Consider the following 14,161-nt stretch of genomic DNA (forward strand, 5'->3'; position numbering starts at 1 on the left):
ACTCAAACCCCTCCACCACGTTAAGGTGGCAGTTCAAGGAGGGGAGTTTAATCACTGCTGCTTCATAAACCCTGATTAACTCAGGATATTTAAATAAACTGCCATAAAATGTTATGTGAATAAAATGTATGGGTTTTAAAAGTCCTTTCAGAAATGCGGTGGAGTTAGCTTGTAGCAGCTAGCTGTGTTAGCGTCTCCTGAAGAGGACAGAGGAGTGATGGTCACTAAAGGATTTATTTGTGATAAAATCGATTTTATTGAAGTACCAATATTTTCTATATTATAACAGTGCTTTAAAAAATGACAAATTATAAAAAAGTAGCAAAAACATCCAAAATACAAAAGCAAGACAATATTTTATAAATGTTTGAATGGTTAATTTTAATATAAAAATATTTGTCCATTTTTATTTATGTACACCAGTTATGATAAAAACACTGGCCATTTTATTAGGGACACCTGTACACCTACACATGTATGCAGTTCAGAAACTGGTCCAGATCTTCAGATCATTTTCACATCAAACATCAGAATGAAGAAAAGTATGATCTGATCTCTGTAACATGGTCTTTAGTACCAGATGGGTTGGTTTGAGTTTTTCAGAAACTGCTGATCTCCTGCTGGAGACTGTAGAGATACACAGAGTGGTGCATTAAAACAAAAAACATTTGAGTGAGCGACAGTTCTGTGGGGAGAAACAGGAGCTGACAGGAAGTCTAGAATAACTCATGGTGATACTGGGTCAGCTAGAACCTTAATACCTGAGCTACCACTTTCTCTTTGAGGTTCCTCTAAGCATTGCTTGACCCATTCTCCAGCTCATCCACTAAGTGAGGATGTTTCTCCTTTAGAATTGTATAAAATTCTTCTTTCACAGCTCGGAAGGTGAGGCTTTTGGTGTACAAGATTCTCATTTTATCCTGTGGCGTAGCTGCTGCACTGATTCTGCTGTACATTTCACCATTAATCATTTCCTTGGATAGGAAACCATCTGCAATCTCCATTACTGAAGAAACTTTCTGTATCAGAATGTCTCTGTGTTTATCCACAAAGTCAGCAGCTGAAAGACAGATGAACATTTTTGATGTTTTGGTATAAATATGTAGATGAATTTGGGAAGAACAGCTGAAAGTTTTAGGATATTTGACCTGTTTTCACCATTTGAGGTGAATTGGCTTCTTGGCCCTTGTAACCTGAAGTGATGAGATAGAAAGTGTAAACTTCAGTATAAATACACAGCTATGAGGAGAAGACAACATTAAGCCTTAAGAATATTTTGGAGTTTACAGCATCCCTGAGAGCATCCTTTACTTAAACAGCTGAAGGTACATTTCTCCATGCCAGAAGGAAGTGGACTTCTGGTGTGTTATACTGGATTAATGTACTGAAATTAACTTTTGGCTACCTGTAAGAAAGACCTGGCGGAACGCCCACACCTCCTGGTCATGTTCATCCAAAAGTCCCAGTGTGAGTACTTCAGCTTCATCAGAAAGTATCACCTCAAATGTGGGGTGATAGTTGGGGGCAGAGTCAAGCTCAAAAATCTCGGTCTAAGGAACCCAAAGACGTGTGAACAGACTGCTCCAGAATGCAAACTAAAAACCAAACTGATTTCTCTACAAATGTGTGGAGTGGAGTTTACCTGCGGCTGACATTTATAATGCTCACAGCGTGGCCTGTATGGTTTTGTAGGGACCAGCTGACAAGTGGAACTGCTCTCAATGTACATGTTGTGCTGAAATTGATTCTGCACCTTAAGAATGGATATTTGAATTAATTTCTAAATATGAGTTATTTAAAAATTCTTTGAATAATTAAATACATATTAAAAAACACGGTTAGGCATTGAGTGATTAATTAAAGCAGGTTACCTCTAAAACTGGAACATTTTGGGGCAATAAGTGCATGTGCAGCTTTCTCTTCTTTGTCCTTCCTGGAATTTCTTTGTAGAAGAGAAGGACCTGTGCCTTGATCGGTTTGTCTTCGAAAAATATTTTCATTAGGAGTCCGAAGAGAGAGAGATTTTTTATGTCTATGATCACATGTGTCTCTGTCACTTTTAGAGGCTGAATGATCTCCACATTCCCATCAGAGAAATGTGCCACAGCCAGTTCAGTCTGATTTTTATCTGCAACACATGAACAAGAAAAAGCTGAGAAAAATAAACAATACCAGCATCGGAAGATAATCACTTACCCCTGGGTCAGTGTGAGTAATGGATTGTGATTGGCTGGAAGTTCAACACAGATATTTTGTAATCAGTTCTAAATGTATGTGATGCCTCTAAATAACTGTAACCATAGTAACCTACTGATGCAGTTTCATACAGAGGGAGACAGATATTGTACAGATGAATTTGGAGACGAACTTTCAAATAAGAAATATAAAGAAACAGATATTATTATATAATAAAAAGAAAGGAGTTAATAAGAACAGCTTGAGTAATTAACATTATACCTCATGTAAACTACTACTACTACTTCATCTCTTTATGTGATTCAGAGCAGCAGAATTACAAATGTAATGAGTGGTATATATAAAATGTGTAAGGAATTACATTAGGCGTTATTTTGTTAAATGTTAGCATTATTTTATTTAGGCATTCATTTTTAGTTATTTTGATCCATTCAGTCAGTTTTGCTCTGCAAACACCAATAACAGTTTTAACATGTCAATGATGAAAAGTAAATATGGAAAAGACGTTACACTGTTTTAATGCTCTAAGCTTCATTTCGAGCTGTTCTTCACTGCCATATTGTGCGCTAACATCTTTTAACAACACACACCTAGTCCTGGATTACTTATGATTAAGTTCAAGTTTATTTCTACAACATTTTACAATATACATTGTCTTAGCAGCTTTGCAAAATGTAAAAAAATTTAAAGATAAGTGAATATGTATTTTGCCCCGTTGAGCAAGTCTGGGGCAAAGACTCAAAAGGGGAACTCAGTCTCATTTGGGTGATATCAAAAGTGTGATTATAAATCATAAAAACAACACAACAGTTAGACTTTGATCTCAGATGACCTTACCAGAATGTATCTCACAGTGAGAAAGGTGCAGTTTACACATTGACCCCTTGGAGCAGTGGATGTTGTACAGGGGTCCTGCAGGCTGCATCTGTCCCATGCCGTCTAACTGAACACTGCCCCAGGACACTATACTGTACAAAACTTCAGCTTTCTCCTTCATCTCAAACACAAGGTTGGTGTATTTACACTCAAACTGCCCAGCACGAGAACAATGAAACCTGTAGAGCCAAAGATAAAAAAACATTTAAGAAGTAAAATCTGGATTAGTTTTATGTTGTAACATCACATTCATTTTTACACCTTTAGCATATATGTGCTACCTGTAACTACTGTTCCAGTCCTCATGGTGGTCTTTACCTAATTCAGGAGTAAACACGTCTGTTTCCCCTGAGTGCCCCTAAACAGATCAGATAGAACAATACACACATTTAAGATTTAAACACACCCCACACAGCTGTAAATGCTATAAAGATCTCGCTATTAAAAAACATAACCTGTAGATCTGCAGACTACATAAAATGTATAACAGCATTTATAAAGAAGGTGTAAAACTGTTGACCAGGACAAAGTATAGTCTCATATGTTGTGCATATTGTAACTAATCATGTAACTGACTGTCTTTCTGTTCCAAAAACACTAAAGAGAGAAGAACCTTCCAGAAGAACAACTATCTCTGCAGCTTTTCACGAGTCAGGCCTGTATGGTAGAGTGTCCAGACAGAAGCCACTCCTCAGTAAAAGGCACATGACAATCTAAGAGTCTTTCAGGTGCCTTTAGGCAAACTCGAGGAAGGCCTTTACTGAGGAGCGGCTTCCATCTGGCCACTCTACCATACAGGCTGTACAGAGATAGTTGTTCTTCTGAAAGTATCCCCTCTCTCCACAGAGAGTCACCTCCCTGACTAAAGCTCTTCTCCCCCGATCGCTAGGAAGAGTTCTGGTAGTTTCAAACATCTTCCATTTACGGATGATGGAGGCCACTGTGCTCATTTGGCTCTTCAATGCTGCAGAAGTTTTTCTGTCCCATTCCCCAAATCTGTGCCTCGATACAATCCTGTCTCTGAGGTCTACAGACAATTGCTTGGACTTCATGGCCTGGTTTGTGCTCTGAAATGCACTAACTGTGTGACTTCATTTAAACACGTGTGTGCCGCCAAACCTGTCCAATCAATGGAATCAATCAATCATTGGAAAAAATTCAAGTTGTAGTAACATCTCAAGGATAATCAGTGGAAACAGGATGCACCTGAGCTCAATTTAAAGTGTCATGGCAAAGGCTGTGAATATTTATCTACTTTTATAAAAGGCCTATGTGTCTGGAGACGTTACAATGTTAATGCGTAATTGCAGTTTTCTTAAAAACCCTTAGTGATACAGAAATTACAAAAACAAATTTGTGTTTCACGTGTAAAACTAAAGTTGTTTCACCAATTATTGCAGAGGAAATAACTTTCCATACAATTTGTTGACCAGTGTGTGTCAACAGCATTTATAAATATTATGACCCTCTTAAAACAGCTAACAAGCATTCACTATCTTATGTCCTTAACATATTCCTAAACATTATTAAACTGGTCTCCCCTCTCCTCCTGTAGCTGGATGCATTAGATTTAACCTCTTAGTCTTCAGCGCCGTGTCAGCGTGACTAACACCTGAGAACACTGTGATATCAATGTTTAGCAATAGATGAAATAAAAAGGGAGAAGAGTAACATGACTTACTATACATCATTCTAAAGCTCTAAGCCTTAAGCAGCGATTTCAGATCACTGTTTTTAATGGAAAACATCTCATCTCATCTCATCTTCTCCCGCTTATCCGGGGCCGGGTCGCGGGGGCAGTAGTCTAAGCAGAGATGCCCAGACTTCCCTCTCCCTAGACACTTCTTCCTGCTCTTCCGGGGGGACACCAAAGCGTTCCCAGGCCAGCCGGGAGACATAGTCTCTCCAGCGTGTCCTAGGTCTTCCCCGGGGTCTCCTCCCAGTGTATAATTTAATGTATAACAGATGTATATGAGCTCATTTTGCAATAATGTTTAACACAACACGAAGCCTGTCTTTGTCCAGACTAAATGTATCTCAGATGTACCAGAGCTCGCTTTCCCAGACCATTCATCTTAACATAAACACTATGGGTCTTTCATACATTTGGCTTAAAGAAAAACATCTGGCCAGACAGTTCAGTATAGGAGCAGAGAATTATCTTCAGCTCCTAAATGAATTTCATCAGAAGAGAAATAATCGGAATTAAGGCATTCAGATACTACATCCATCCATCCATCTTCTCCCGCTTATCTGAGGCCGGGTCGCGGGGGCAGCAGTCTAAGCAAAGATGCCCAGACTTCCCTCTCCCTAGACACTTCTTCCAGCTCTTCCGGGGGGACGCCAAGGCGTTCCCAGGCCAGCCGGGAGACATAGTCTCTCCAGCGTGTCCTAGGTCTTCCCCGGGGTCTCCTCCCAGTGGGATGCGCCCGGAACACCTTCCCAGGAAGGCGTCCAGGAGGCATCCGGAACAGATGCCCGAGCCACCTGGAACAGATGCCCGAGCCACCTCAGCTGACCCCTCTCGATGTGGAGGAGCAGCGGCTCTACTCTGAGCTCCTCTCGAGTGACAGAGCTTCTCACCCTATCTCTAAGGGATCGCCCAGCCACCCTGCGGAGAAAGCTCATTTTGGCCGCCTGTATCCGGGATTTTGTCCTTTCGGTCATGACCCAGAGCTCATGACCATAGGTGAGAGTAGGAACGTAGATTGACCGGTAAATCGAGAGTTTCGCCTTGCGGCTCAGCTCTTTCTTCACCACGACAGACCGGTACATCGACGGCATTACTGCAGAAGCTGCACCGATCCGTCTGTCGAACTCCTGTTCCATCCTTCCCTCAATCGTGAACAAAACCCCAAGATACTTAAACTCCTCCACTTGAGGCAAGAACTCTCCACCAACCTGAAGTGGGCAAGCCACCCTTTTCTGACTGAGGACCATGGCCTCGGATTTGAAGGTGCTGATTCTCATCCCAGCCGCTTCACACTCGGCTGCAAACCGTCCCAGTGACTGCCGAAGGTCTTGGTTTGATGACGCCAACACGACAACATCATCTGCAAAGAGCAGAGACGAAATCGCGTTCTAACCAAACCGGACACCCTCCGGCCCCTGGCTGCGCCTAGAAATTCTGTTCATAATTTTTATGGACAGAATCTGGCACCCCTGCCAGAGTTCAACATGCACCGGGAACAAGTCTGACTTACTGCCAGCAATGTGAACCAAGCTCCTGCTTCGGTCATACAGGGACCGGACAGCCCTTAGTAAAGGACCCCGGACCCCATACTCCCGGAGCACCCTCCAAAAGCCACCGCGAGGGACACAGTCGAATGCCTTCTCCAAATCCACAAAACACATGTGGACTGGTTGGGCAAACTCCCATGAACCCTCCAGCACCCTGTAGAGGGTATAGAGCTGGTCCAGTGTTCCACGGCCTGGACGAAAACCACACTGTTTCTCCTGAATCCGAGGTTCTACTATCGGCCGTATTCTCCTCTCCCGTACCCTGGCATAGACTTTCCCAGGGAGGCTGATCCCTCTATAGTTGGAACACACCCTCCGGTCCCCCTTCTTAAAAAGAGGGACCACCACCCCGGTCTGCCATCCCAGAGGCACTGTCCCCGACCGCCACGCGATGCTGCAGAGGCGTGTCAGCCAAGACAGCCCCACAACATCCAGAGACTTGAGGTACTCAGGGCGGATCTCATCCACCCCCGGCGCCTTGCCACCGAGGAGTTTCTTGACTACCTCGGTGACTTCAGCTTGGGTGATGGACGAGTCCACCTCTGAGCCCTCTGCCTCTGCTTCCTCTATGGAAGACGTGATGGCGGGATTGAGGAGATCCTCGAAGTATTCCTTTCACCGTCCAACGACCTCCCCAGGTGAGGTCAACAGCTCCCCACCTCTACTGTAAACAGCGTTGGTAGGGCACTGCTCCCTTCTCCTGAGGCGCCGGACGGTTTGCCAGAATCTCTTCGAGGCCAGCCGATAGTCCTTCTCCATGGCCTCACCGAACTCCTCCCAGGCCCGAGTTTTTGCCTCCACAACCACCCGGGCTGCAGTTCGCTTGGCCTGCCGGTACCCGTCGGCTGCCTCAGGAGTCCCACAAGCCAACCAGGCCCATCCAGCCTCCCTCGGGATCCGGTCGAAGCTCCGCCGGAGGTGGGAGTTGATGGAAAACATATAATGAATGTATTTGCTGAATGTGTGTAAGCAGTACATACAAACATGCATAAAAAAAAAAAAATGAATAAAAAAATGCACTACTTACATAATTATTGTAATAACGAGTCAAACACATCCACTGCTGCTAATCCCGGTTTATTAGGAAAGATGAGGCTCCACTAAACATCCCGTAAAGCATTTCTGCTCCAACCAAACAATAGTGTTGTCATTTAGATGTTTATTCTTTTGTTTGTCACAGAACTTCAGCTGGTGTTTGTGTGTATATGTTCAAACTTTCGCAATAAAAAAACAAAGGACATCTTGGTGGTTAAAATCAAATATGGCTGGTAGCAAATAGTTTTTTACGAAACAAATGAGACAAAACACAAAAAAAATAAAAATAAATAAAAAAACGTCAAAGAAAGGTGGAGTCTCTGGCTTAAGCCTCCACTCTATAGGCAGGTGTCATTGTGACATTCTGTTTTGCACTACCAATTATTTAAAACCTTTTAGTTCCAGCCAGTAGCATTATGGAAACAAAATGACTGATGGAAAATGTATCCAATGAGTGCAGGATTCTAACCACATACATATACATTTTATATATATATATATATATATATATATAGTGAGGAAAAAAAGTATTTGAACACCCTGCTATTTTGCAAGTTCTCCCACTTAGAAATCATGGGTCTGAAATTGTCATCGGAGGTGCATGTCCACTGTGAGACATAATCTTAAAAAAAAAAAAAATCCAGAAATCACAATTTATGATTTTTAAACTATTTATTTGTATGATACAGCTGCAAATAACTTTGAACACCTGTCTATCAGCTAGAATTCTGACCCTCAAAGACCTGTTAGTCTGCCTTTAAAATGTCCACCTCCACTACATTTTATTATCTTAAATTAGATGCACCTGTTTGAGGTCGTTAGCTGCATAAAGACACCTGTCCACCCCATACAATCAGTAAGAATCCAACTACTAACATGGCCAAGACCAAAGAGCTGTCCAAAGACACTAGAGACAAAATTGTACACCTCCACAAGGCTGGAAAGGGCTACGGGTTAATTGCCAAGCAGCTTGGTGAAAAAAGGTCCACTGTTGGAGCAATCATTAGAAAATAAAAGAAGAAGCTAAGCATGACTGTCAATCTCCCTCGGACTGGGGCTCCATGCAAGATCTCACCTCGTGGGGTCTCAATGATCCTAAGGAAGGTGAGAAATCAGCCCAGAACTACACGGGAGGAGCTGGTCAATGACCTGAAAAGAGCTGGGACCACCGTTTCCAAGGTTACTGTTGTAATACACTAAGACGTCATGGTTAAAAATCGTGCATGGTACGGAAGGTTTCCCTGCTTAAACCAGCACATGTCCAGGCACGTCTTAAGTTTGCCAATGACCATTTGGATGATCCAGGGGAGTCATGGGAGAAAGTCATGTGGTCAGATGAGATCAAAATAGAACGTTTGGGTCATAATTCCACTAAACCTGTTTGGAGGAAGAAGAATGATGAGTACCATCCCAAGAACACCATTCCTACTGTGAAGCATGAGGGTGGTAGCATCATGCTTTGGGGGTGTTTTTCTGCACATGGGACAGGGTGACTGCACTGTATTAAGGAGAGGATGACCGGGGCCATGTATTGGGAGATTTTGGGGAACAACCTCCTTCCCTCAGATAGAGCATTGAAGATGGGTCGAGGCTGGGTCTTCCAACATGACAATGACCCGAAGCACACAGCCAGGATAACAAGGAGTGGCTCTGTAAGAAGCATATCAAGGTTCTGGCATAGCCTAGCCAGTCTCCAGACCTAAACCCAATAGAGAATCTTTGGAGGGAGCTCAAACTCCGTGGTTTTTCAGCAACAGGCCAGAAACCTGACTGATCTAGAGAAGATCTGTGTGGAAGAGTGGGCCAAAATCCCTCCTGCAGTGTGTGCAAACCTGGTGAAAAACTACAGGAAACGTTTGACCTCTGTAATTGCAAACAAAGGCTCCTGTACCAAATATTAACATTGACTTTCTCAGGTGTTCAAATACTTATTTGCAGCTGTATCATACAAATAAATAGTTTAAAAATCATATATTGTGATTTCTGGAATTTTTTTTTTTATTATGTCTCTCACAGTGGACATGCACCTACGATGACAATTTCAGACCCCTCCATGATTTCTAAGTGGGAGAACTTGCAAAATAGCAGGGTGTTCAAATACTTATTTTCCTCACTATATATATATATATATATATATATATATATATATATATATATATATATATATATATATATATGAGGATTTTATTCCATGTGTGTGAGTCTTAGTTTTATTACTCTTTATAAACTCTTAGTGGTCAAAGCAGCACAAGTGCACATAAACCAGGAAGTGGATGCAGCTCTCGGTTCTGCTCAAACATCGGTTTATATCGCTTGCTAACCTCGACTTTGTTTACAAAAATAAAATGAAAACAAAGAAAAAAAAATGAACAGTCAGAAAGTTGTTTTATCTGAGATTTGCACAAAGCAGCAATAAGAAATATTTTGTGGGGCGGAGTAACAGCGACTACATGGGTGTGTGTGTGTGTGTATTGTTGAGATTGGAATGATCGCACATCAATATGAATGGTCATTACTGTAAAACAAGAGCTTGTCTGCTACTTGGCCATCAATAGGAATGTTAACTTAATATTAATACCAAACATGTAGAACAAAAGCCTTTAATGGTCAGCAGGTCATTTCTATGCAGACTGTATTAATAGAGTATGAATGACCACCTGAGTTTAACAGGTGACTCTTAAACAGGGGGAGAGAGAAAAGCATCAGACATAGTCTCAGATAAGTGTTTGTAGGAATCTCATTTTTTAAGATATCTTCATAAATTGTAAAAATATAAACTCGAGACATGTGGCTTTCAACCCAGTACTTTTCTGGATTGCTTCAGGACTGTTTTTTTTGTATTTATATAAAGAATTGTATTATTTATATAAATGACATTTATATTCAAGGTACTTCATCATCTATAACTTATCTTTTTATGCAATATCAACTTTGAATAATGAACAGTAAAGCTCAACGTGTCTTCTTTTAAAAGATATGTAGCACACTTGTATCAGGAACTGTTAACATTTAAATTTAGATAATGCATTTTCAGCTGTGAGTCCCAAAAGCTGTGGTCGAATGCTATCAGGTTAAAACATCGACGCCATACAAAGCCAGAAACAGACTAGCACCCCCTATCTCTCAGAACTTACCTCACCCTGCACTGCACTAGGCTCCCTCTTATCCGCAACCACTGCTCAACTGGTCCCACCAACTCTCAGGGTAAAAACAAGACATGCTTACAGACTTTGCTCTGTTCTGGCATTCAGGTGGTAGAATGAACTTTCATTTGATGTCCATACAGCTGAGTCTTGTGTCTTTCAGAATAGCTGCCCATTGTCAGGGAAAAGAAACATAGAAGAGTTATGTTTAAAGATGCTTACCTGTACAGGGTTAGGGCTTTGTGTAGATGTTGATCTAATCTGTACAAGTTCCTCAGTTGTCTGTTTTAAATGCTCTATTACCAAAGAGAAACAAAAAACACAGAAATGTTTCATTCCTCAGTGACTTGAAAACTGTTAATCTGTACTAAGAATCTGAAATTGTAATTTTTGTATTTTAAAATGTACCTGATGATGTACCTGGTAAATCTAGGTAAAACCTACAAAGAGAATCAGTGTCAACTACAATTAATGGTTTAAGGTTTTTTTTAGCAGGTGTGTCCTGACCTGAGCATCTTTAACAAACAAGTGTATATTTTAGATTGTTTAATAAATAACAGATCAGCACTGACATACACTATATGTTCGTGGACACTTTAGTACAGTAGAACCCGGTTATTGCCTAGGGGACGCCAAAAAAGCGTTGAGATAAACGATGATCGAGATAAACGAAAGCCAATATGGGGGCAATATATTAACGTGCTTTAAATTTCTTTATGTACATGATGTGCGTTAATAAATGAGAATGTGCATGCATGTGTTTTTGGAGGTTTTTTTACACAACAGCGTTGCCGCGATTTGTTTGATGAAGGCATGCTATAAAAATTTACATACATGTTTGTTAAGAACAAAAGGCATATGTGCACCAACTAACAGCAGAGATTTACCAGTATACAATACAAACCACCGTCAATTCTCCATACAAACCTTTATTATATTCTCCAACATTGCAAACACAAAGATCGCTCACAAAATCACACAAAACGTGTGGGGTGTAGTTCGTTTTTACAAAAAGGTAACCAGTGTCAAAATTTAATTCTCGAGTCATTTCACTCTGACACACAGCTCTGAAAAGTGTCCTACACTTCCAACAAAGCATCTGTAAGGCTTGATTTCTCCGCCAGATGACCACCAGGCGGAAGTAATCCACACAAACACACAAAACAAAGTGTCCGAAAACTTGCGGCCGTTATGCCGAGCGGGAGATAAGCCGAGAGAGAGAGAAAGAGAGAGAGAAAAGAAAAACCGGAAGATCCGAAACCAAAAATGCAGGAAGCAAAAACTAGGAGCAGTCTATTTATGCAGCGGCAATATGGCGGCCGGGACGGTTGCGAGTTCGCGCTGCGCCGGAAGTGCACGCGCCGCTGGCTGACACCGGCGATTGGTCCTGGGGATCGATATAACCGACGTTAAATTGCGTCAATAGGGTTGAGCATCAGAGCTCTATAGCAGGAGATCTTCCCCTCTAACCTCTAACCTTAAAACATGTCTTCATAATGCTGGCTTTGTGCACAGGGGCATTATTATGCTGGAACAGGTTTGGGTTTCCTAGTTCAAATGAAGGAAAATTTTCATTTCACTGCATCCAGATTCATCCTTTATAACTATGTGCCTCCAAATTTGTGCTGAACTTTGTGCTCTGTACACATCTTGTGTGTCTGTACTCTGTTGTCACCGGACATGTTTTATTTGTCGCCGGAGATTTCAACCATGCAAATCTCAGGACTGTGCTTCCTAAATTTCATCAGAATGTGGAATTTGCAACCAGAGGAGAAAACACGCTGGATGTTGTTTACACAAACATCCTGGGAGCATACCGGGCGAAGCCCAGCCCCCACCTCGGGTACTCAGTCCACATCTCTGTTATGCTGATCCCAGCATACAGACCACTTAGCAGGCATTCAAGACCAGCTCGAAAGCAGGTGAGAACCTGGCCAGCAGGACCCATGTCTGCTCCCCAGGACTGCTTTGAATGCACTGACTGGGACATGTTCAGGGAAGCTGCAACAAACGGCGACTTCATGAACTTGGAGGAGTACACGTCAACAGTGACCAGCTGCATCGGCAAGTGCATTGATGATCTCCAAGACCATCACTACACGCCCTAACCAGAAGCCGTGGATGACCACCAAGGTGTGTGCGCTGCTAAAATCAATAGACTCCACCTAGAGCGCAGGGGACAAGACGGCCTTAAAGACAGCAAGGGCTAAACTGTCCCGTGCCATTAGAGAGACAAAGCGCACACACGCCAAGAGAATCCATGACCACTTCCAGGACAGTGGAGACACCCGGCGCATGTGGCAGGGCATCCAGGCGATCACGAACTACAAGACATCACCTGCTTGTGACCGTGACTCCTCCCTCCCAGAGGAGGTGCAACGGGTAACAGCCTGGTGTGGAGCCAACAACCTGTCTCTGAACGTCGAGCACCAAATTCCTTGGTGTTCATCTGGTGAATAACCTCACCTTGTCACTCAACACCAGCTCGATCGCCAAGAAAGCCCAGCAGCGTCTCTACATTCTGAGAAGGCTGAGGAAAGCTCATCTCTCTACCCCATCCAGACAACGTACTACAGAGGGACCATTAAGAGCCTCTTGAACAGCTGCATCACTGGCTGGTTTGGGAACTGCACCGTCTCGGCTCGCAAGACCCTACAGAGGATAGTGAGGACAGCTGAGAAGATCATCGGAGTCTCTCTCCCCTCTATCATGGACATTTACACCACACAATGTAGTAAATAACGCTAATGTAGTTAATGACGCTAATGTAGTAAATAACACTAATGTAGTTAATGACGCTAATGTAGTAAATAACTCTAATGTAGTAAATAACACTAATGTAGTAAATAACTAAGTAAATAACACTGATGTAGTAAATAACACTAATGTAGTAAATAACTAAGTAAATAACACTGATGTAGTAAACAACGCTGATGTAGTAAATAACGCTGATGTAGTAAATAACGCTGATGTAGTAAATAACGCTAATGTAGTAAATAACACTAATGTAGTAAATAACTAAGTAAATAACACTGATGTAGTAAATAACTAAGTCAATAACGCTGATGTAGTAAATAACACTGATGTAGTAAATAACGCTAATGTAGTAAATAACTAAGTACATAACGCTGATGTAGTAAATAACACTCTTCTTCTTCTTCTTCTTTCGGCTGCTCCCATTAGGGGTCGGCACAGCGGATCATCTGTCTCCATACCACCCTGTCCTCTACATCTGCCTCTTTTACACCAACCTGCATGTCTTCCCTCACCACATCCATGAACCTCCTCCTTGGCCTTCCTCTTTTCCTCCTACCTGGTGGCTCCATCCTCAGCATTCTTCTACCAATATAATTCATGTCCCTCCTCTGCACATGTCCAAATCATCTTAATCTCGCCTCCCTCACCTTGTCACCAAAACATCCTACCTGCGCTGTCCCTCTAATAAACTCATTTCTGATCTTATCCATCCTCGTCACTCCCAACGAAAACCTCAACATCTTCAGCTCTGCTACCTCCAGCTCCACCTCCTGTCTTTTACTCAATGCCACTGTCTCTAATCCATACAACATCGCAGGTCTCACCACACACCTATAAACTTTCCCTTTCATTTTTGCAGATACCTTACTATCACAAATCACTCCTGTCACTCTTCTCCACCCACTCCACCCTGC

General features: G+C 42.2%; 1 protein-coding gene across 1 annotated transcript in view; it reads right to left on the minus strand.

Moving 5' to 3' along the window:
* Window positions 1-232: 232 nt before the first annotated feature.
* LOC310716350 (uncharacterized protein) overlaps window positions 233-14,161 on the minus strand; it is a 185,513-nt gene continuing 171,584 nt past the window's right edge. Inside the window, 9 exon segments of the mRNA XM_083523476.1 lie at window positions 233-1,060; window positions 1,149-1,193; window positions 1,406-1,550; window positions 1,643-1,753; window positions 1,872-2,128; window positions 3,034-3,251; window positions 3,354-3,430; window positions 10,713-10,786; window positions 10,899-10,930. Coding sequence (XP_083379602.1) covers window positions 792-1,060; window positions 1,149-1,193; window positions 1,406-1,550; window positions 1,643-1,753; window positions 1,872-2,128; window positions 3,034-3,251; window positions 3,354-3,430; window positions 10,713-10,786; window positions 10,899-10,930 — 1,228 coding nt within the window. The 3' untranslated portion in view covers window positions 233-791.

Source organism: Silurus aristotelis (genome assembly GCF_946808225.1).
Source record: "Silurus aristotelis genome assembly, chromosome: 21".
NCBI classification, from domain to species: Eukaryota; Metazoa; Chordata; class Actinopteri; order Siluriformes; family Siluridae; genus Silurus; species Silurus aristotelis.